This window comes from Marmota marmota, unplaced genomic scaffold, assembly GCF_001458135.2.
Source record: "Marmota marmota marmota unplaced genomic scaffold, marMar, whole genome shotgun sequence".
Taxonomy (NCBI): Eukaryota; Metazoa; Chordata; class Mammalia; order Rodentia; family Sciuridae; genus Marmota; species Marmota marmota.
Genome location: NW_025999932.1, coordinates 11,166,340 through 11,191,262, shown reverse-complemented (window position 1 = coordinate 11,191,262; position 24,923 = coordinate 11,166,340). Strand labels below are relative to the sequence as shown.

General features: G+C 35.5%; 1 protein-coding gene across 1 annotated transcript in view; it reads left to right on the top strand.

The window, feature by feature from the left end:
• Positions 1-24,498, top strand: part of Tm9sf2 (transmembrane 9 superfamily member 2) — a 59,050-nt gene extending 34,552 nt beyond the window's left edge. Inside the window, exons 10-17 of the mRNA XM_015484130.1 lie at positions 4,772-4,904; positions 7,549-7,668; positions 10,035-10,092; positions 11,388-11,547; positions 13,838-13,989; positions 15,449-15,560; positions 19,216-19,387; positions 23,191-24,498. Coding sequence (XP_015339616.1) covers positions 4,772-4,904; positions 7,549-7,668; positions 10,035-10,092; positions 11,388-11,547; positions 13,838-13,989; positions 15,449-15,560; positions 19,216-19,387; positions 23,191-23,258 — 975 coding nt within the window. The 3' untranslated portion in view covers positions 23,259-24,498. The remainder of the gene's footprint in view (positions 1-4,771; positions 4,905-7,548; positions 7,669-10,034; positions 10,093-11,387; positions 11,548-13,837; positions 13,990-15,448; positions 15,561-19,215; positions 19,388-23,190) is intronic.
• The last annotated feature ends 425 nt before the right edge of the window (positions 24,499-24,923 follow it).

Below are 24,923 nucleotides of genomic sequence, written 5' to 3'. Positions count from 1 at the left end.
CTCTGTGTTTCCTTTCAGTGCTGCCATCAGCCATGCTGGCCACCTTGCATCATCAGCAGCATAGGCATATGCCCACATCAGGGCCTTCACTTGCTGCAGTCTCTGTTTTGTGTATCCTCTTGCCTTCTTCAGCTGTCTGCAGAAAAGTGGTCTCCCCAGTGAGACCTTTCTGACCGTCCCATTTGAGACAACCTCATCTCCCACACATAGCCATATTCCGTGATTTTCCTCTGTAGTGCTTATTACCCTCTGAAGTACTATTACTGTGCTTATTCTTATTCCCAGTGAGAATACATACTCATGAGAATAGGGATTTTTCTATTACTTACACTCTGGTGTTTAAACAGTGCTGAACAGAACATTGTTGCGCAATAAAAATTTGCTTAATGAGTAAGTTAGGCCTTGACATACCAGACTTATTGCTGTATTGCTCAGGTTATGATAGAGTAGCAACCAAAAGACTTCCCCTATTCTCCCATATGCCCCAAAAGAGTGGACCTGAACCAGAGCAGGAAATAGAATGCAAGTGTGTGGGGACAAGGTTCCTTGGATGATGCTTGCCTCCCCCCCTCACCCAGTTGGAAGTCTAACTCATGAGTGTGTGGTGAGGAGCTGAGTAAATCTGGATTCTCAAGGGGCATCAGAATTAAAATGGTTCTGTGTTTGTGAATGCCTCTGATTGTTGGCAGAATCAAGTAGAAATCCTCTGAAAGAAAAGACTCTCCAAGTTAGGTTTGTAGAATTTCTCATTTAACATCAGTAAAATATGAGCTCTTATTTAGAAATTCACAAAAATTTATAATCACAGTAGAGCTAGATTCCGTAAGATTTCGGGTACTGGAACTATTAGTTACAGAGTTAAAATATACAAAAAAGTAATAGCTAAGAATTTTCCAGAACAGATAAGACAAAAATCCATAGATAGAAGAAATACAGGGTATAGAGGGTAGAAAAAAATGAAAAGAAATTTGTTCTTAGTTGTGGCAAAAGCATAGGATACTACAGAAGGGAGAAGATCTTTGAATCAGCCAGAGGGAAAAAGATAACATCTACAGTGAAAACAGGAAGACTCACAGTGATGACTCAAGAACAGATGTGTGAGCATGGGGAAATGAACTGTTCACAGAGTCATGCACCAGCGCAGCTTGTTGAGGAATGAGTGAGGCTGAAATACCTTTCCCAGATGAACAAAAGCAGTTAACTACAGACAGACCTACACAAAAGGGTTTTTGTACAAATACTCTAGCAGAAAATAAGTAAATAAATGAAACCAATACAAAAAGGAGATTTAGAAGGATTGGCGAACAAAGAAATTCCAAGTAAACACTTTTCTGTATATAATAATAATAATGTCTAAATTCAGATTTAAACAAGATGTATAAACAGGGCCAAAACAGATTGTTTGGCAAGTGGTATTGGAATAAAGTAAAAAAATTAAAAATAACAACTTTATTCATTAGGTTAAAATAACTAATGCTTTAAATAAAAATGAATTTATAACATTAGAAGAACATATGGAAAGGTATGTTTAAGTCTCGGAGATGGGTAGAATTTTATAAAACATGATACAGAGCCAAAAGCCTATAAAAAAAATGATTCCTCTGTGATTACTTAATAAAAAAAAAAAAACAAAACAACAACAACAAAAAAAAACAGCCAAACAAAAAATTCCATAAAATAAAAAAACACAAATGTCAAGTAGGGAAAAATATTTTAAATACCTAACGCAGTTAAGTCCTCAATAAGTAAAGAAACCCTAAAAATCATTGAGAAAACAATCAACACCGCAATAAAAAAACCTGGGCAAGGTGTGTGAAAAGAGTCCATTAAAAAAAAAATATTAAGTGATTCTTAAGTCACTTAATTAAAAGTGCAACACAATATTATTTGTTCACCTCACTTAGTACATTGGCAGAAATTAAAATGTTTATTATGATCCTGTGTTGAGTGATTGAGGGAAGGAGCACTTTGGTATATAGTGTGTGAGAATGTAAAGTGGTATAACCTAGGAAGGCTTTTTGGAGATAACCAGTCCTACTTAATGATTTGGTTTGACCCAACGATTTTACTTTTTCAAATTAATCTGGATGCATAAGATTTTGTATTTTTATTTTAAAATAATAACGTTGTTATTATTTATAAATAGCAGAAGGTTATAAACAACCCAAGTACCATCAACAGGGGAATGGTTGTATGAATTATGAACTATTTATATAAGAGAATACTGTATAAGCATTAAAAAGAATGGGATAGGGGGCTGGGGTGATAGCTCAGCATTTGAGTGCTTGCCTAGCACATGTGAGGCCCTGGGATTGATCCTCAGCACCACATACAAATGAATAAATAGAATAAAGGTATTAAAAAAAATTCCTTAAAAAAAAAAAAGGGATAGGACTGGGGATGAAGATCAGTGGATGTTGCCAAGCTTGTATGAAGTCCCGGATTCAATTCCCAGTACATAAAAAAAGAAAGTGTCTGTGGGGAGGAATAGCTGTATAAACAAATAATAGAAGGAATCTTTAAGATGTTATTAGACTAGAAAAGCTTAGTATGAAATATGCATGTGATGTGCTATCTTTTGGGTTAACAGTGAGAAAATGTATTCATGCGTTTGCTTACATGCATTAATTTAGACTGTCTCTGCAAGGATAACAAGAAGCCAGTCACATAGAATTGGCCCAGAAAAGGCTTTAACTTTCTGGCAAAGCCCTAGGTTTTTTCAGTGTCTATTCCATTGAAGGTAATCAGAAATGATCTCTTATGGCTGGGAGTGGTGGCGCACACCTGTAATCCTGTGGCTCAGGAAGCTGAAGCAAGGGGATCATGAGTTCAAAGCCAGCCTCAGCAATAGTGAGGCACTAAGCAACTTGGTGAGACCCTGTTTCTAAAAAAAGAATAAAAAATTGGACTGGGGATGTGGCTCACTGGTTGAGTACCCCGGCACCCCCTACACAAAAAAAGAAATGGACCCTTGTCTAACATTACCCCATCTAAAAGAAGAGTTACATATACTTTTCTCCTACTTTTTAAACATTCACAAAAGCAAAGAGATCAGTATTCCCATCATCCAATAATTATCAACTCATGTTCAGTCTTGTTTCATTTGTAGAATCCTACCAATACCCTCCCCCCAATTTTTTTTCTTTTTTAAATTTATTCCCCCTGCCCCCGATTTTTTTAAAGTATTTTTTTAGTTGTAGATGGGCACGATACCTTTATTTATTTATTTACTTTTTATGCGGTGCTGAGGATCGAACCCAGTGCCTCACACATGCCAGGCAAGCGCTCTACCACTGAGCCACAACCCCAGCCCTCCCCCGGTTTTTTAAAATCCCTCAAATTTGTGATGTTTCTACCTTAGCCTTCCTAGTAGCTAGGATTTCAGGCATGCACTACTGAATTCAGCATGAGATAGAAGTTTAAATGGGAATTCGTGAGAGGGACACAGATACCCTAGAGAGAATGTGGGAGAAAAGATGAAGAATTGAGCAGGGGCCAGATTTTGAAGGATTTGTAAGTTGTATAGTCTGAAGGTCATTAAGAAGCTGTTGAGGACTGGGGTTGTGGCTCAGCGGTAGAGCACTTGTCTAGCACATGCAAGACCCTGGGTTCGATCCTCAGCACCACATAAAAATAAATAAATAAAATAAAGGTATTGTGTCCAACTACAACTAAAAAATAAAATATAAATAAAAAAAAGAAGCTGTTGAATTTGAAACAGAAGTGACATGGACAAATTTATGTTTTGGGAAAATTTGAATGTTATGTGGAGAATGGTTTGGAGCAGGGCAGAGATCAGACAGGACAGACAGGAGGCCATTATAGAATCCAAGAGGTCAGGGAAGTAGACAGTGTTTAGGAAGTAGTTGGAGCTGATTAACTGGTTGAATGTTGAAGTGGAGAGTATAGACGTCAGAGATAGGTCAGTGAATTACCCCAGTTTTCTGGTTGGCTATAAGGATCCCTTTGGCTCCTGTATTGAGGATTAACTGAATGGAGACAAGGGCAGAAACAAAACAATTATACCGGTAAGATTTGATAACTTAAGCCACAAGAGAGAAGCGGGGGCCATGTGGATATATTTTGGTGGTAGAACTTTAGGATTTGTTAAGAGTTGTATGGGAAGTATGATAAAAGGAGACACTCGAGTCACTCCAGATTTTGGAATTTGAGCAGCTGGAAGGATAGTTTTAATCTACTGAAACAGAGACTACAGAAAGAGAAACTTATGGAGCGAGAATCATTTCAGGTGTGGATAATTCTGTTTTGAGATTTCTATTAAGACACCAAGTAGAGCTGTTGGTAGCAGTGTGTTTGTGTGTCTGGAGGTCAGCATGCTGGCAGCACAGGCTTATTGGTATGTTTACAACCAAACTTACTGTACTAGTTAGTAAAACAACTGTAGTACAAGGGGACTAATGCCATTTGCTCATTTTGGAGATAAATATGGGTTGAAAAGGATAGAACGTAATCAAAAATTAAGTGAAGTTGAATCACAAAGCTTGATTTAAGGTAGTTAGGTAGGAATCACATATTCTTTGTAAAGTTTCTCAATAACTATTTATAGACTTTAATATACAGTGTTCCTTTTAGAAACAAGAAAACCATATAAAATTCCACAAGTCAAGCTCTAATCTTCAAAACTGAAATGAAATGTTAACATCTATAAATTAAAAAAATTTTTTTTATTAGGGCATATTTAATAGTGAATAAACTGCGTAGTCCAGGTGATTCCGTATGACATACTGAACTGATTTCATTCCCTTTTTAGGAGGATGCCCAGGAAGAATTTGGCTGGAAACTGGTTCATGGTGATATATTTCGTCCTCCAAGAAAAGGAATGCTTCTGTCAGTCTTTCTAGGATCTGGGACACAGATTTTAATTATGACTTTTGTGACTTTGTGTAAGTGTTAAGTGAAAATTAAAAAGTAGAAAATATCTTTTCTAAATAGTTATTTGGAAACCAGTTTTCCTAAGTAAAGTTACTAGGCTAGATTGTTCTAGTTCTTTTGACTCTCAAAATCTATGTGCTTGATGCTGGGGTTGTAGCTCAGTGGTAGAGAGCTTGCCTAGTATGTGTGAGGCACTGGGTTCCATCCTCAGCACCACATAAAAGTAAATAAACTAAAGGTATTCTGTCCATTTATAACTAAAATAATATATTTTTATAAAAATTTATGTGCTTTGGCTCTGAGTGCCTTAGGGACAGGTTACCTGTGTTCAAAGGCTAACTCTTAGGGAGAAGACTTTTTTCCCTAGTAGTGTTCAGGAAAGGTCTTATGAAATGCATCTCCTTTGTGTACCACTGAACATGTGGAGAAATTGTTAAATTTTTGTCGATTAGAACAGTCTTTTTTCTTTTCTTTTTTTAACTAGACTCCTTTAGAGGTATTAATCAACCACAAAAGGGATTCTGGGGATACATTAATTCCAGGTTCTTAGCTAGGTCTGGTGACACATGCCTGTAATCTCAAAAATTCTAGCAAGAGGATTATAATTTAGCCAGATTCTTAACAACTTAGTGAGACCCTGTTTCAAAAAATGAAAAGAGCTGAGGATGTAGCTCAGTGGCAGAGTGCCCTTGGGTTCAAGCAAAAAAAATAAGTAAAATAATTCCAAGTTCTTCCAGTTTACCTAATGAATTGAAGTTTTGAATTTTCTGTGTTTCTCCATATTTTCTTTTATTGATACTTGCTACTGATGAGGAATTATTGCTCTAAGAATTCAACCAGCTGACCTTTTCTTTTTAGTGACATTTTTCTTATGTTTGATAACATATTAAGTATGGATTACTATAGTCATTTTCTGTTAGTAAAATTCTTCTAGTTTTTTATAATGGAATTAATAGAAAGGATTGTCACTTCCAAATGGCACTTGAGCAAATTTGGGAGCCACAGATTCAGACCTTCTTGTTCAATTTAAAAATTAGAACATATTTTAAAAATCTACTCACAACTTAAGGAGATGCAGTTTAGATAGGGCTAGAATTTGTAGAAAGCAAAAGAGTGAGGAGGGTAGGTCTGGGTGGCCAGAGGATAGCAAGAAGGTACCAGATGGGCTGGGAATGTGGCCCAAGCGGTAACGCGCTCGCCTGGCATACGCGAGGCACTGGGTTCGATCCTCAGCACCACATAAAAATAAAAAATAAAGATGTTGTGTCCACCAAAAACTGAAAAATAAATATTTAAAAAAAAAAAAAAAAGGCACCAGATGCCAGAGAGCCAAGATAGACAGCCAGAACTGACTCTTGGAGGTAAGATTTTGCTTTAAAATTTTATCAGAAGCTGCCTTCTACCACCATACCTTCTGGTCCTTGCTGGGGCAGCTAGGAAGTATGAAGAAGGGAAGTTTCAAAGAGCCCAGAACAAGAAGTGACAGGAATCATTTTTCTTAAGTCCTCTAACACCAACTTTCTCAAGGACAGTCCATTCTTCAGACCTGGAGTGCCAGGATTTATTTGTAATCCTGGCAGGTCTTTAAAGCTGCCCTGCTCTGCTTCCTCTGGGTACCAGTCAGAAGGTATGTGTACTTTGTCACATATGTGCTTGGGCATGCACATTTTGGGGAAGCAGGATTTTCTTGCTGCTGGGATTAGAAAGCCATTTAAAACTTCTTGACATTATTTTATTGGCCTTGAAATTATGAGTACATCATGACTTCCAAGTTTAGTTTCCATATCTAAGTTGTATATGAGCTCAATCTGCTAAACCAAAGTTTAAGGGAAAAAAGGAGGGGGGGGATGATGGATAAGCAGCATCCAAACTTTCATATTTAAAGCTGGGAATCTATGAATATAAGATTTTTATTTTAATTAGTAGGAAGGGTTATATAGGGAAGAGGAAGCAAAGCTAACAACCAATAAGGGTAGGGGCCACAATTTTCCTGAGTAATTTGTTTTCCTTCAGTAAGTTGTTTTCAAGAAGTTAATGGTACTACAAAATCTTTTCCTCTTTATTTCACTCTGATTATATTCCGTTATCTCTTATGTTTCAGTGTTATACATTCCTTAAATATTTTTTATCCCAGAGGACCTAGTATTTTTTGAGAGAGAGAGAGAGAGAGAATTGTAATATTTATTTATTTTTTTTTAGTTTTCGGCGGACACAACATCTTTGTATGTGGTGCTGAGGATCGGACCCGGGCCGCACGCATGCCAGGCGAGCGCGTTCCCGCGTGAGCCACATCCCCAGCCCAACCTAGTATTTTTAAGTGAAACAAAAGTGGAAATATTTTTATTCATATTAATTTTAAAGACCATATTTGAATCTGAGAAGAGGCGAAAATACTCTGGAGCCTCTGGCAGCCTCCCCTGACCATGGGAAAGATAGGATCTTAAGGAACTTCTGAAGTGGAATTTGACTTCTGTCTGACCATATTAATAGAGTACTTTAAATATTACTAGGGTTTGGTAAAGCTGCATAGTAAGCTAGTATATGTTTTTCCTAAAATTGTATTTGTTTTGTTGTTTAAAATGTGAGAGGGTTCTTCTGTCATTTCACAGCAAAGGAAACAACGGAATAACATAACTTTTATGATTTATTTTTTAGTTTTTGCTTGCCTGGGATTTTTGTCCCCTGCCAACCGAGGAGCACTGATGACATGTGCTGTGGTCTTGTGGGTGTTGCTGGGCACTCCTGCAGGCTATGTTGCTGCCAGATTCTATAAGTGTAAGTAAAAGCCACTGTGTCTGGTTTTCAGATCAGGAATCTAATCTGCCACAGCAAGGGGTCTGAGCCTGACTTTCAGATAGGTGGTGCTCTGTAAACAGTAGGTATTACAGGTGTCCCTCCTTAGGTGAAAGAAGCCTGGTTGGTGATTTCTTTTGTTATGTGAATGACTTTGCCTAGATTTATGTAAGAATGCTTAGATGGTGAAATATGCAAGTTTGGATGCTGCTTATCCATCATCCCCCTCCTTTTTTCTCTTAAACTTTGGTTTAGCAGATTGAGCTCATATACAACTTAGATTTGGAAACTAACAAAGGAAGAAAGTATACAAATGAATATCACTGATTTCTTTATCTTTTTTTGTATTTCTGTGTGGGGCTGGGGATTGAACTGAGAGCCTTGAGCATGCTAGGTAAGCACTGTGTCAAAGAGCTGTATTCCCAGCCCTGAGTGTCATGGATTTCTTAACTAAAATAATGTATCTAGATTTACTTTTTCATAAATATATGAAGTCTTATTGACTTAATGCTTAAATAAGTTTATTTATATTCATTATATTTAAAGTAGACAAAGATCTATTTTAGATATCCCTGAAGTAGGTTCTTTTTATAATATCATTAGTTGTGATCTCCTGTATTCTTGCTTTCAGAAGTAAAGCAAAGGCCAGCATAAAAAAAGGTCAAGGTAGGGGCTGGGGATACAGCTCAGTTGATTGAGTGCTTGCCTCTTATGTACAAGGCCCTGGGTTCAGTCCCCAGCTCTGCACACACACAAAAAGGTCAAGGCTACAGAGCAAGACTGAGATAGGATTGGGTGGCCTAGAAAGCAGCTTGGCAGGATCAGAGTGTGAGTTGGCACTACATAGAATGCTGAAGCCCTTATCAGTAGTCTAGTATTTATTGGATCTTTGATAGGAAATAGGTTCTTTAATAGGATCTTTGATAGGAAAAAGATTCGAGGTAAAATATAGTAGGGTTACATAGGTGACCTTAAGGTAAAGTTGGCGAATTACAGCCTCAAGTAGAAATATAAACCTGACTGCCAGGAACAGTTCTCTCTGAGTAGGTAAAGTTCTGTTTATATGTGTGTGTTTTAATTCTGCAGATTTTATCAAGTTATTTTTTTCTTTTGCCCTTTAGCAAAGAACATAGGATTAGGGTGGTTATATAAATCTGAACACATATGAGATACAATAAGACCCCTACTGCCTTATTTTTTGCCATAACTCCCTTTCTCACAATTTCAGCTGCACTAACTTTCTGCCAGTTTCTCAGCCTGCTGTACACCTTCACGCCTGCCTTCCCATCCACACCTCTCTGCTCCCCAGGTGCCCTCCTGCTGATGCTATTCCATCCTTCAGCTCTCCCTACTCAGATGAAGTAGCATGTTAATCAGGCAGAACATTACTGGAAGATGCTGTCTTGTGGCCTCATCAGAAGAAATACTTCATTTTATAGAATTATTTCTAATGTTTAAAACATACTACTTGAATGTCAAAGTTGTTGTAAGCCCAGAAATAATAATTTCACAAATTTGTCAGTAACACTGTGAATTCATATCATATATAGATGATTTATTATATATGAATGTATTTGAAGGTAAATAATTTTATCATATTTTTAGGATAGGTGATATTTAAACTTTCTTATAAACAATGCTAATTTTTTTTTTTAAATCAAAACTATTCTAATTTGAATCAATTTTATCTCTGACTTTTAAACTGGGAGCAGAGGAGTACTTTCTTTTTTCCCTCTACACATTTCAGTGTTTGATTTTTTTTTTTTTTTAAGAGGAAAAAAATTGAAGAAGGGGAACAAAGAAAGTTTATAAACAATCTGTCAAAAGACCCTTTTTCTCTTCTCAATCACCTGATCTGACACTCTCACCTCCCCAACCCCTATTAGAAATCACAGTGCTAGAGGAACTCTGACGAGTCAGACCTGCTGTGGAGAGTTACAGGGGTTGCATGTCATACTGGAAGGTTCCTGGTTTCTGAAAACAAGGATTTCTCCAGTGTTTCCTTTCTGTCCCCATCCCCATTAATTAATACTGACTTAGGATTTAAGGGGGTTGTTTTGTTTTGAGGTTAATAAAAATTTAAAGAAGAACTGATCTGGATGACTTTCCTTTCATACCAGATTTATTTGATGCTGCAGCAAAAGTCTCTAGAGCAGGATGTCCTGTGCCATGCCTCTGGGATCTGGATCATTTGTTAAGGGCCATCATGGCGTTTTGGCTGGGATCATTTTCTAAGCATGAGCAGCTAGTGCTGCTGACAGTTTGGCAATTGTCAGACTTGGGAGTATGGGTATTTGGCTTCTTTTAAAGAATAAAAGTCTATATACCTCTTTTGTTTTCTTCTATAGCCTTTGGAGGCGAGAAGTGGAAAACAAATGTTTTATTGACATCATTTCTTTGTCCTGGGTAAGTGAGTTTTACAATAATTTACTTTTAACATATCCACTTAAAGCATGCTAGACATGGCATCACAAACTAGAAGAACTTACATAATGCTGGACAACTCATCTGAAGGGAGGAAATGCCTGTTTGTTTGTTTTGTTTTGTTTTTAAGAGAGAATTTTTTTAATATTTATTTTTTAGTTTTCGGTGGACACAACATCTTTATTTTTTATTTTTATATGGTACTGAGGATCAAACCCAGCGCCCCACGCATGCCAGGCGAGTGCGCTACCGCTTGAGCCACATCCCCAGCCCCCAAATGCCTGTTTTTATATTGCACACACAGAATAAAGTTTTGGTAAGTTAAAATCTAAACCTAACAGGCAGAACTATTGAACAAAAATGTACTAGAGTATCTTCATGCCGGGCATGGTAGTGCACACTTGTAATCCCAGCAGCTCTGGAGGCCGAGACAGGAGGATCGCGAGTTCAAAGCGAACCTCGGCAACGGTGAGGCGCTGAGCAACTCGGTGAGACCCTGTCTCGAAATAAAATACGAAATAGGGCTGGGGATGTGGCTCAGTGGTTGAATGCCCCTGAATTCAATTCCCAGTACCAAAAAAAAAAAAAGAAGAATATCTTCATCATCTCCAGTTAGGGAAGACTGTTCTCTTAAATAAGGAATATAAAGGATAAAGGAAAAAGTGTTTAAAAATTATGTAGTGCTGGGGATAGTGCAGCGATTGTGCACATGCTTATTAGCATATGTGAAGCCCTCAGCACTAAAACAAAACAAAATAAACAACACTGAGTAGTGTAAATAGAACTGATTTATACACTCAGATGTTTAGATTCAGAAAAAGCTGCAGACTGAGAGACAGGTGTTTAATGAGGGATTAGTAAGTGGAGTATAGAAAAAACTCATATATATAACTTTGTAAACTACAGGCAACCCAAGTGAAAAATGAGCAGTAAATGTAACTAGCAGGTCACAGAAGGTAAAACCTAAAAGGCCAACAAACCCAGATAGTTGTCTATAGGAAATACAAGTTAAAACAGCATTTCAAAGTGTGATGAAAACATGTAAATAGGCAACTTTTGTAAGTTGCTAATAAGGGTCTAAATTAGGCAAAACCAAGGAGAAGAACAATTTTGCAGTTTCTAATAAAACTTTAATTCACATATCCTGTGAATCAACAATTCTGCCTTCTTTGTATACATCCTAGAAACAGAAGTTGCAATATTAATTATATACTATTGTTACTACTTCATTTTGTTTCTAACTCAGGTTCTACCCAGAAGCCTGTTGTGTCTTTCAGGATCGTGTTTGCTGACTTCTTTATAATGAATCTAATCCTCTGGGGAGAAGGATCTTCAGCAGCCATTCCTTTTGGCACACTTGTTGCAATATTGGCCCTTTGGTTCTGCATATCTGTACCTCTGACATTTATTGGTGCATACTTTGGTTTTAAAAAGAATGTAAGTTTTATAGTTGCTAATTTACTCAAGTGATTTTCAGCTGTGGGAATTACCATATGCCACCTTTAAAGAGATCATAAAAATGTCTAAAAGATATATACATTTGTTCTGTGGTATCTGGATTTCATAGAAAATTCTTAAAATACTAATATTAAGAATGGGCCAGCAGCTAGGAGGCTGAGGCAGGAGGATCGAGAGTTCAAAGTCAGCCTCAGCAAAAGTGAGGCACTAAGCAACTCATTGAAACCCTGTCTCTAAATAAAATTTTAAAAAGGGGCTGGGGATTTGGCTTATTGGTTAAGCACCCCTGGTTTTAATCCCCAGTACTAAAAAGAAAAGAATGGGCTAGGGAGGTTTTATGGGATTTCAAAGTTTTTATTTGTTTGTTTGAGTAAATGGAAACTACTATAGACTAATTGGAAAAGATGCTGATATAAACTAATGAAAACATTGAATTTTTGTTAAATATATCTTTTACCTTTTTTTTTTTAAAACCTAAAGGTATGTGCACTTTTTCCTAAGCAGTAAGTGTTGCTAGTGCACAGTACTTAACTAAGCAAGCAAAGATTATGGGTTAGAAAGTGAAGCTATAAGAAAAGTGACTCTATGGAGGAATAGACAAACTCTAGATAGGGCAGAGAAGTGGGAGGGAAAGGGAGGAGGCAGGGGTTAGCAAGGATGGTGGAATATAATAAACATCATTATCCAAAGTACATGTATGAAGACACAAATTTGTGTCAACAAACTTTATATACAACCAGACATGTGAAAAATTGTGCTGTATATGTGTAATAAGAATTGTAATGCATTCCGCTGTCATTTATTTTTTTTAAAAATCAGTTAAAAAAAGAAAAGTGACTACAAAGCAAGATTAGAACTTTATTTTGATATATGGCTTTGAAATTTTACATAAATTTTATATGCTTACCTGCAAATATTTGACTTTAAGCAATATTATAGTCAAGGCTTGATCTTTTCTTCCTTTTCCTCTTTCCCTTCCTTCCATTTGCCTGTCTTACTCCTGCTGCCTCCTCCCCCATCCAGGCTAGAAAAAAATAAGATTTTATTCTGTCCCATCATTATCTTTCCTCTATTTCCTGCTTCACTATCCCTGTTGTTCCCCAAAAATATCAAGTCTATAAGATTAAAAGAAATAACATATGATAGGGAATGAGGATATAGGTCAGTGGTAGAGCATTTGTCTAGAACGCATGAGGCCTTGGGTTCAATCCCCAGCACTGCAAAGAAATAAAGAACATATGATAGTACACTTTATGAGGGGGTATAGCCAAGACCATCATGGCTTCATAGTCTCTACTGCACCCATCATACAGGTTTTAAGAGATTTTTCAATTCTTTGTGATTTAAAATCTGTATATCATAAATAGTAAACTATTTGAATTTAATTATGTAGATTAAATAAATACTTAAAATTCTAAAACTATGCTGGTTAAAAGTTTAAAATCATACATATTGAAGAATGATATGAGTATCTGCCCATCTACATGCGTGACTACATGTAGAATAATATTTCAATGAAAATATCAAGTTTTGCTAGGCAGGGTCATGCATGCCTATAATCCCAACTACTTGGGAGGCTGAGATAGAAAGATCACAGGTTAGAGGCTAGACTGGACAACTTATTGAGACTCTGTCTCAAAACAAAATTTTTAAAAAATTAGGAATGTAGCTCCATAATAAAGTCCCCCTGAGTTCAATCTCCAGTACCAAAAAAAGAAAAAAGTAAATAAAAAATGGTTGGGAGAGGGCATAATTGAGAACATTATCAACACCTTATGGTCATAAAGTTTCATATGGCCTTTTATTGTCTTCCTCATGTTCTTAATGCTTAGTAAAATTTAATAATTTTAATAAAAATGTCATTACCCACCTAAATTTTTTAAAAATTGATAAAAATTTCAGAACCTGCTGATTTTTTTTACAGTAAATTTATAATTAAAATGTAAAACCTAATTCTACCTTTTCATTGACTATCATTTTCTAAGTACTTTATTCTCTCCTGTGTATTTCTTAACTTTTTCTAAAGCCATCACTCTAGATAACTGCTGGAAACAGTGTTGACCTGTTCCAGGGCACGACTGAGTATTGTATCTGTTAGTGTATGGTTCATTGTTTTTAAATACAAATTTCAGTTTGATGGCTTAAGTAGACTTTCATTATACTGCTATTAGTGTCAGCATGGAAGCTGAGAAAAAGGCAGATCATTATATATGGAGAAGAATTTTAAAAATAGATATGCAATTACGAATCTTTTCTTCTTTTACTGAAGGCCATTGAACACCCAGTTCGAACCAATCAGATTCCACGTCAGATTCCTGAACAGTCCTTCTACACAAAGCCCTTACCTGGTATTATCATGGGAGGAATTTTGCCCTTTGGCTGTATTTTTATACAGCTCTTCTTCATTCTGAATAGTATTTGGTAAGCCAAGGACAAAGTCTTACTGTTTTCATTACCATTATGTGTAATGCTTTTTGTTTGTTTAAATGGATTACTATTTGTATCTTCTAAATTTACGTAAGAAGTTCTCAAATAAGCAAACATCTTAAGAGCCAAAGATTATTTTCTTTACTGTAGAAAAAGAATAATGATAATAGCTAATATTAATTGAAGGGTTGTTAATGCTTAATATTTAATTCTTATGACTTAATTTTCAGAATTGTATGAGGTAGATATCTCCATTTTACAGAGATGAAAATGAGAGTTTGCAGGTTGAGCGATTATACCACACAATTGCCATGTGACAGAAATTTGACCTAAGTCTCTCCAAACCCATGTACTTATTACTAATCTCCAGACTAATCTGTACTACTCCAAAAGAGAATTCTTTGAGTGCTTGTTGGAAGGGATAGAAACGGGTTAACCTACATGACCTCCAGATCCTTTCCACTACCCAGATGCCTTCATTCTCTGATCTGTTATTCCCATAGGAAACTTGTCATTGTGATTTTGAGCCACTCTGATATAGTGTGTATTATGACCATTATTTTATCACATCAACATGTTGCAGAAAGTACCAAGATTTGAGATACCATAAAATAAAGCTAAATTTGAGCTTTTCGGTGATTAGAACATCTTTCTTTCCTGATTATTATAGTAATTTTCCTAATTCAATAGATTTTATCATGTGATTAGAAGCTGTTTTAATTAGTTTGTCATTGCTGTGACCAAAATACCTAACAAGAACAGGTTAAAAGAGGAAAAGTTTATTTGGGGTTCATGGTTTCAGAGGTTCATAGATGGCTGACTCCATCACTCTGGGCCCAGGGTCAGGCAGCATATCATGGGGAAGGGCCCAATGGAGGAAAGCTGCCCAGGCTCAGAAGTAGAGAAAGAGAAGAGGAAGGGACCATAGGAAAGAGGCTCACCTTCCAGGGAATGCCCTCAGTGACCCACCTCCTACAGTTACCACCCAGTCAGTACATTCAAACTAGGATGGACTGATCAGGTTACAGCTCTCACAGTCCAATCATTTCACCTCCAAACATTCCAGCATTAACACAGGAGCTTTTGGGGGGACACCTCATGTCCAAACCACATTTTTATCATATAAGGTTTTCCTAGTTTGACTCTGCCTTTCCATTAATTTTCCATTAAATATGTCTTGACTCCTCTGAAAGCCAGTAGACTAACCATACTTAAACGCAAAGAAGTTTTAGTTTCTGTCTGAATAAGAGGGTAATGTCCAAGGACATTGCTATATCCTTCTTCCCCCTACCCCATTCCAACCCTTCACCATCTAAACTGATGAAAATTTGTCTTGTTGGGTTAATTGGGACAAAAAACAAACCTTCAGTTTAAAAAAAAAAAAAAAAGATTTTATAATTTATTGTGTCAAAGAGAACATATTTATAATTCATCAAATCTTGTTTGATTGTAGGTCACACCAGATGTATTACATGTTTGGCTTCCTGTTTCTGGTGTTTATCATTTTGGTTATTACATGTTCTGAAGCAACTATACTACTTTGCTATTTCCACCTATGTGCTGAGGTATGTATTACAGATATTCACCTATTAATTCATAGAATTTGTAACTTGGCCTGTTGCAGTGTGAATAAGGTTAATTGATATAATTTTTGTAGATATGTGTTTATTATGATAGACCTAGTTTCCTAAATAAAATGTAACCCTCTTTATGACCGAGTTAAGATTATATCCCAGTTTAATACATTTATTTAAAGCTTATCGTTAGAGATTTTAGAATGCTAATTTGCTGAGAATATTGTGACATACTAAATTTTCACTGTTGAGTTTTGTAGCTGTCTGTCTTAAAAATATTCTTTTAATATAGATGTTTCTAAATTCTGAAAATTGAGTAAAAATTTTCAGGTGGAAAATTCATTACAAAGTTTCAGTGATTGCATGTTAATGAGTTATATTCATGGCAACACCAAAATGATGGCATTCTTTTAATAGGTAGATTTTTTTTCCCCGTTAGTGCTGAGGATTGAGCCCAGGGAATATACTACTACTGAACTGCATCCTCAGCCCTTTTTTATTTGAGAAAGGATTTCACCAAGTTGCCAAGGCTGGCCTTAAACTTGTGATCCTCTTACCTCAGCCTCTTGAGTAGCAGGGTGTAGCATTGGTTTTTAAAGATTCAAATTGTTAAATCCATTCTTTTATGATTATTTTCTATACAAGAGATAAAATCTGTTAAACTGAATTTTGTTTTGTAAATTGAGGTTCAATTCACATAACATAAAATGAGCCATTTTAAAATGAATGATTCACTGACACATAAGTACATTTATAATGTTGTGCAACCACCACCTTTGTCTGGTTCCAAAATATTTTCATCCCCTCCCCAAACACAGGAAAAAAAAAAAAAATTTATCAAGCTGTTACCATTTTCCTCTTCCCCCAGACCCTGGCAACGGCATTGCTTTCTGTATTTAGAGACAAATGGTATAAGTATTCTGGGGTTATTCAATATTGCAGCCTTTTATGCCTGGTTTCTCTCACTTAGAATGTTTTCATGGTTCATCCATATTATAACATATTTTAGTATTTCATTTCTTTTTATAATTGAATAATATTCCATTGTATGAGTATAATATCCGTGTACATATTCATCCATTGATGGACATTCAAACTTTTTTTGTATTATAGGTGTCCTAATGGGTTTGAAATGATATCTCATTTTGATATGCATTTCTCAGTGACTAATGATGTTAAGTATCTCTTCTTGCTTAAGTTAGCCATCTGTATATCTTCTTTGGAGAAATTCCTTTTCAAGTCCTTTGCCCATTTTTAAATTAGGTCAGTTTTCTTGTTGTACTCTATATGCTAGATCTTTGTCAGATATATGATTTGCAGATATTTCCTTTAATTCTGTAGGTTATATTTTTTACTTTCAAGATTAAATTTTGTTGATATATAATTTATCTAATTTTTTCTTGTTGCTCATGTTTTTGGTGTCATAAATATCTAAGAATTCATGGTAAAATTTAACGTTATAAAGATTTACTCCTATATTTTCTTCTAAGTTTTATAATATTAGTTAATATATTCAGGTCAGTGATTCTTTTTGAGTTGATATGTATATAGCCTGGAGTCAAGAGTACAACTTCATTCTTTTGCATGTGGATGTCCAATTCTCCAGCACTATTTGTTGAATAAACTATTCTTTCCTGGGCTGGGGATGTGGCTCAAGCGGTAGCGCGCTCGCCTGGCATGCGTGCGGCCCGGGTTCAATCCTCAGCACCACATACAAACAAAGATGTTGTGTCTGCTGAAAACTAAAAAATAAATATTAAAAAATTCTCTCTCTCTCTCTTTAAAAAAAAACCAACTATTCTTTCCTTGTTGAATGGTCTTAGCTACCTTGTTGAAAATCAATTGGCCATAGATATATGGGTTTATTTCTGCATTCTTAATTCTATTCCATTCATCCGTATGCTGTCCTTATACTAGTTCCACACTAATTTTTTTAAAGATATTTTTTAGTTGTCAGTGGATCTTTTATTTTATTTATTTATATGTGGTGCTGAGGATCAAACCCAGGGCCTCACACATGCCAGGTAAGTGCTCTACCCCTGAACCACAGCTCCAGCACCCCCACCCTATTTTGATTACCATAGCTTTTTTTAGTAAGCTTTGAAATAGAGATATATTATTGGCTGTTCAGGGCCTCTTGCAATTGCATATGAAATTTGAGAATCAGCTTTTCCATTTCTGCAAAAAAGATTTTTGGATGTTGAGAAGGATTATATTGACTCTCTAGATCACTTTGAAGAATATTGCCATTTAACAATATTGAGTCTTCAAGTTCATGAACATGGGATATCTTTCCATTTACTTAGGTCTTTTGTAATTTCTTTTGGTAATATTTATAATTTTCAGCATGTACATCTTTCATCTCCTTGGTTAAATTTATTCCTAGGTATTTTTAAGTCCTCTTTGGATTGTTCATTGCTGATATATATATATTTTTTTAACAACTGGGGGCGTTAGGGCTGTGGCTCAGTGGTAGAGCACTCGCCTAGCATGCGTGAGGCACTGGGTTCGATCCTCAGCACCACATAAAAATTAACAAAATAAATAAAGATATTGTGCCCACCTATAACTAAAAAATAAATAAATATTTAAAAAATTAAAAATAAAAAAACAACTGGGATAAGGGTGTGGCTCAGTAGTAGAGTGCTTGCATAGCATGTGCAAGGCCCTCAGTTCAATACCCAGCATCACATTCAAATGCACCTGCACGCACACATACACACACTGCTGAGTTGCGTGTGTAGCTCTTGTAGGCTAAAACTTTGCTAAATTCATTCATCAGCTTTGGTGATTGTGCATGTGTGTGTGTGTTTGTGTGTGTAGCTTCTTTGGGATTTTTCTAATCATGATTTGCTTTTTAAAATATATTCTTAATATCTGTATAATTTTAGTATATTAATAATATATTGCTATTTATAATACATTATTTCCCTGGGCATGGTGGTGCATACCTATAATCCCAACAATTTGGAAGAGTAAGGCAGAAAAATCACAAGTTCAAAGCCAGTCTCAGCAGCTTAGAGAGAGACACTCCAGTGGTGTAAAATACATGGATGAATAGATAGAATTATTTTTCATATATTCCAAATGGTAAGAGAGATCTTGAAGTATTTTCCAGATCTTTTAAAGATCTGCTAAGCTATAAACTACTTTATGTAAAACTAAAAAGAACTGTTTTAATCCCCTAAGTGTTTTAAATTGTTAGTGATAAGTGGACATGAATTTAAACCAGGCCCTAATAGACTAATCTTCCTGATGTGGAGTTGATATAAAGTTGATGTGGACTTTAATTACTATTAATTTTGAACCATTTAAGTGAATAAGATTTATAGATTGCTCTTCCTTGGGGATCACAAATTTTTAAATATAGCCTAATGCTTTATTATCCATAAACTGTGTAATATTTTTCCACTCATTTTTAGTAGTTTTTAGGTTGCTCCAAGACAAATATGGAGTGCTTCTGAACACTGTTAGTGATCTGGAAAGTGTGAGCTAAGTTCAGCAGGAGCCAGACTGAAACTGAGGGCAAAAGTTAGATTTTGGGGGATTTCACTGAACTATTCACTTTGTAATTTATTTAGCTATATGTTATCTAATAGTTGAAAAGCAGTTCTTTCTCTCCATCTTTTTTTTCTTCTCTACCCAGGATTATCATTGGCAATGGCGCTCATTCCTTACCAGCGGCTTTACTGCAGTTTATTTCTTAATATATGCAATACACTATTTCTTTTCAAAACTGCAAATCACAGGAACAGCAAGTACAATTCTGTACTTCGGTTATACCATGATAATGGTTTTGATCTTCTTTCTTTTTACAGGTAAGATGAAAAATGAATATTTTAGTAAATTTTTAGAGTGATAATTTGTAGATTTGTAAATATTTCCCCTTTACTACAAAGCCAATGAAGGTTTCTGCTATTCAGCATTCCTGTTTTTAGCCCTCAGTATGATGGAGCATCATTTGATGTGCCCACCTGTGAGTGGCAGCACAACAAACTGAAGGTGACAAACCAGAAGCCAAGGGAGGAAGGCAAAGCAGGGTTCACTGTGCAGTCAGTGCAGGGCACCTGGACTAGGTTAACAGACTCTCCTGTTAACTTTGATGGTGCACAGCCTATCATTTGCCCTCTTCAGAAATAGGCAAAAAGCTATCACTACCTGTTTTATGAGTGAGTAAAACGTTGGGGAGATGATGTCAGGTGAGCTGACAATAGGTGATACTAAGAAAAGATAGTAATAGGACATTCCTGATTCTGGAAGTTTAAAACTAGAAGTTTTTAATTCACTTTAAAATTCAAGTACCTGATGGGACATAATGTGTATTATATTGGCATTTATTTTATATATGCTTATTCAAATTTTGTAATCTGAGTTTTGGAGCAATATCAAGTTGAATTGATAAAAAGTTTTCTGCATCTCATAGCCACATATATGGTTGGTAAACAGTTGGGGAGTGAGTGACTGAACTAAAGAAAGAAAATTGTGAGACCTTTCTTTATCACAAAAAAGCAATATTGTACATAATTTACATCTCAAACTTTAAATTTGTCTTGCGTGTTTTATCTAAAGAAATATAGGAGCCAGGAAGAAGAAAATAATAATTCTTCTTTTTTTTATTAGAACTATTTTACTTTTTACTCCTGTAATTTCTTTTTTCATCGTTAAATATTTTATTTCTTTAAGCACAGAAATTATCTTTAAGCGGGCATGATGCTGGGCTGGGCTGGGCTGGGCTATCGGTGATAAAAGCACTTTCCTAGCATGTGTGAGGCACTGTGTTCAATTCTCAGGACCACATATAAATAAAATAAAGGTCCATCCACAACTAAGGAAGAGAAAGAAATAAAACTTTAAAAAAAGAGGTCATGATGCTTCTAAATGGTAAATAATTCTCACAAGGTGTAGTGGCTCACACCTATAATCCCAGCAGCTCAAGAGGCAGGAGGATTGCTAGTTCAAAGCCAACCTCAGCAACTTAGCGCGAGGCCCTAAGCAACTCAGCAAGACACTGTCTCAAAATAAAACAAAAATAGCTGGGGACATGGCTCAATGAATAAGTGCCACTGAGTTTAATCCCCTGTACCAAAGAAAAACAAAACAAAAACACCTCAATTCTTTTGGAAATCTGTGCACAAGCCGCTTGCGCACACACATGCACACACACACACTCAAAGGGAAATATAGCTTACTGGATTAGAGATTTATTATAAAAGTTAAAATTTGAAAAAAGTTCAAATGTTACAGGGCATAATTAAAGAAAATCAGTGTTTTCTCAGCTTTTTTTGAATTGGTGCATTATAGTTGTACATAATGGTTGGGGTCATTTTGATATAATCATACATGTATGGAACTTTACTCCATTTCAGTCCTCAGCACCTCCCCTTATTCTCCTTCTTTTACTCTTCTGATTTACTGTCCACTTTCTTATATATTTTTAATTAGTGCTTTTGTAGATGCATATAAGGGTGAAAGTCCCTATGGTATATTTTTGTGTATACATAAAATGGAAATATATATGTATGCACATAGCCTAATTTTGTCAGATTCATTCTGTTTCCTCCCCATTCTCATCCCTCCTCCTTTGTCCTCAGTCTCTATTCTGCTGATCTTCCCTGTGTTTTTATAATATCCTATACCCACCTTCTTTTTTCCCCTTTATGTTGTTCTAGCTTCTGCGTGGGAGACAACATTTGACCTTGATTTTCTGAATCTGGCTTATTTCAATTTAACATGATATTCTCTAGCTCCATCCATTTACTGGCAATTGCCATCATTTCATTCTTCTTTATGAGTGGGTAATCCTCTGTAATATTGAAAACATTTAGTGGGTCGAAGTGCCTGCTGCTCAGTATATATCAGACTTCAAGCACTGGGTCAATTCTGCATTCTAAGGCATCTGTCAGACAGAGTGGGTTGCACAATGTGGAGCTGCTATGTGGGAGATTTGGGTCCACGGCTGTAAATGTTAATAGTCTGTAAAAACAGCAGTGGCCAATGAAACAAGGGATTGCTGCTTTTGTGCTCTTTGTGTCCATAAATGCATATATATAAATGGTAGCTCAACAGTCACCTAAACTTTATTGTTCTTGGCTTTTGAAGTATCATACCTTCACTCATTCATTAAACCAATTTTGTAATCTGAACTCTGGAGCCACATCAACTTGAATCAAGTAGTGAAACCAGTAACTTTTCATGTGCTTCCCTTTGTGGAAGGGGTTCTGTTTGAGGAAGTGGGGAGCACTCCAAAAGCTTTGTGTTTTCCTAAAGTGAGCTATGTCTGTACCTATTGAATATGTCAATACCTGTTGAATATTTCTGAGGAGATAGTACTGGAAAAACTGATATGCCTCTATTATTTTCTTTTTCCCCCAGTGATGGAGAGTGAGCCCAAGGCCTTGTGCATGGCACTAGTGCCTCATTTTATTTTTAAAATATATTAGTCAGTTTGACAATTTAGTGTATATTATTTTGTAAAACAGAGTCTCTGAATTTGTTTTATAAATCTAAAAGAATACATTTGCAATTTAAAAAAAACCCTGAATTTGAATTCTGCCCATACTTACCAGCCACATAGCCATGAGATAGTCACTTAACCCTTTTGAGTCTCATTTTTGTCACATTGAAAGACTGTCCCCATTTAGAATTCAAATTCTTTGGTTCTAGACCAATGAGGATACCTGAAAATAAAGGAAAAGATGTTTTTTTCTATGAATCATCTCATTTACTCTGTGTAATAGCACATGGAGGCTTCTAGGACAGATACAGTTGTCTCTATTGAAAAAGAAATAGGCTTGGAGCCAGTTGAGGTGGCATATATCCACTCCCAGATACTGAGGCAGGAGAACCACAAAGTTGAGGCCAGCCTGTCTCAAAATAAAATTTTAAAAAGGGGTAGGGATGTTATAGAGCAGTTGTAGATCATTTGCCTGATGTTCACAAGGCCCTAGGTTAGATCCCAGCACTGGGGGGAAAAAGAAAGGAAGTTTGAGGATGTCAGTTAACTTATCCAAGGACAGTCTATGTGGTTATGATGGAATTGCTCTGTTCTCTGATACTATGCCAACCTCACTTTCAGCCAAAATCATCTTTGTTATTATCCCAATTATATCGCTCTTACCATTTTGTAATAGCATTTGTGTTATTCTCTTTTACTATAATTCTTTGAAAGCTGATAATTCCTAATAATTGTACTTGGAAAATAGCCCCATTTAATTATTCTATTCATCTGACATTCTATTTAGAGTATTCTTATCATACTTGAAAAAAGTTTTTAGTAGCGGTTCCATTTTGTGATAATATATTCTTGAATAGGAGAAGACATTTGGCATCCTTTTTATTTTTACATACAGTCTTGTATTTGTAAGGAAAATGGAGTGTATTATGGAAAGCTTAATAGTGTTAAAATGTAAAAAAATTTGTCACCTTTTATAAGAAATTTTTATTTGAAGTGGTTTTATATTTTTCAAGAAAACTCCTGGATTTCTGGTATATTTGCAGCCAGTAATAGTTTATAGTTTTGTGACTTTTTAAAGGAATTAGTCATTGTAAGTCTGCATTTTGGTGTAAATTATGAACCTCCTTTGAAATAGGTTTATTTTGTTATTGTTTTTTTCTTTTCTAGGAACAATTGGCTTCTTTGCATGCTTTTGGTTTGTTACCAAAATATACAGTGTGGTGAAGGTTGACTGAAGAAGTCCAGTGTGTCCAGTTAAAACAGAAATAAATTAAATTCTTCATCAACAAAGACCTGTTTTTGTGACTACCTTGAGTTTTATCAGACTTATTGGCCTAGTAATCCTTCAGAAACAACATACTTCTAAGTACACCTCTTCCCATACACCTGTCCCCACAAAATGTGTTTTCAACACTAAAGCATTTGTATCGTGATTTGATTAAGTATATATCAGTTGTTCTCCATGAAGAGCAAGTTTAAATATAATGTGCATTTGTAAATACAATAGCTATAAAGTTTTCAGAACTTCTAACGGCAGAATAGAGAAGGCCATAATACTGATGAAATGCAGGACGGTTAATTGTAAATAGGATTTTCTAGGCTCGGTAGGTGGAAAGAATTATTTTTCTTTGAAGGAAATAACTTTTTATCATGGTAATTTTGAAGGATGATTCCTATGATGTGTTCATTGGGGGGAATATGGCTTTTAAGAATCTTGTATCAGTTGTAACTGTTCATATCTTCTTACTTTTCTGTGTTGGCTTCATTATTCCCATGGTGTTGGCCTTTTAAACTATGTGCCTCTGAGTCTTTCAATTTATAAATTTGTTACTTTAATAAATATTGTAAAAACGTCTTCATTGCATCATTACCTATTGTATATTCAAGGAGATTCTGTAAATACACATGTATTGACCAAGGGTGTTTTAAATGATTTATACTATTTTAGCAGAATTTATTGAATTTTGTTAATGTAACACTTTCTGAGTTTTGAGCTAAGTGAAAGTTCAGTCTTTTGGGCTTTGTGTCAAGTCTAAAATATTTCACTGTGAGGCAATAACAAATTTCAGTCGTCCATATCTAGTCAGATCAATTATGTAAGTCTAGAACTTATGTGGATCTTACTTTGTTGTCATTAAGGATTTTATATTCTTGTTTTTTAAAATACAGTATTTTTGATTTTTTTAAAGTCAGGTTTTAGGATCTGTTCACTAGCAGACTAGAAAATCTTCGTCATTATGATTACATTGTTTTGTTTTGTATTTCACAAATAATGTTTTCTTTAGAGTTAAAAATCTCTTTTTCACATTCATCTGACTAATCAGGGTCTGTTTATGTGGAACATAGAAATTTGAAATGATTGCAGAGATGTTAGTCTGCTTATATCTATGAGAATATTCATTTGTATTAAGGGGCTCACTGCTTGCTGCTATGAGAACAAATCAGACATTATCATTAAACTTATAACTACAATTATTAGCTGTTGTTTATATGATGTTTCTGGGTTGTTACTAAATTGTTTTACATTACTGTCTTTTAAAGAGAAAACAACTGACCTATTCTGAAGAGAGAAGGAACTCTAGTTAATTTTAAACTCTCTCACATATAGGATATAAAAGTTTTTTTTTTTTTTTTTTTTTTGTGTGTGTGTGTGTGTGTGTGTCTTTTGCAGTGCAACAGGTACCAGTGAGATAGTCTGGTTTCGACTAAACAAAGGGCAAGTTTTATTTAGACCCTTGATTCAGATGCCACACTAGTTTTATTAGATCAAAGTTAAGCTTCCTCTCTGTACAATTAGTGATTAAAAACAATTAACTTTACTATTTTGTTCTGACTTTTATTTTGCTTCTAAAGTAACCATATTTCACACGTTGACAATGGAGAGGCAACTGGGAAAGTGA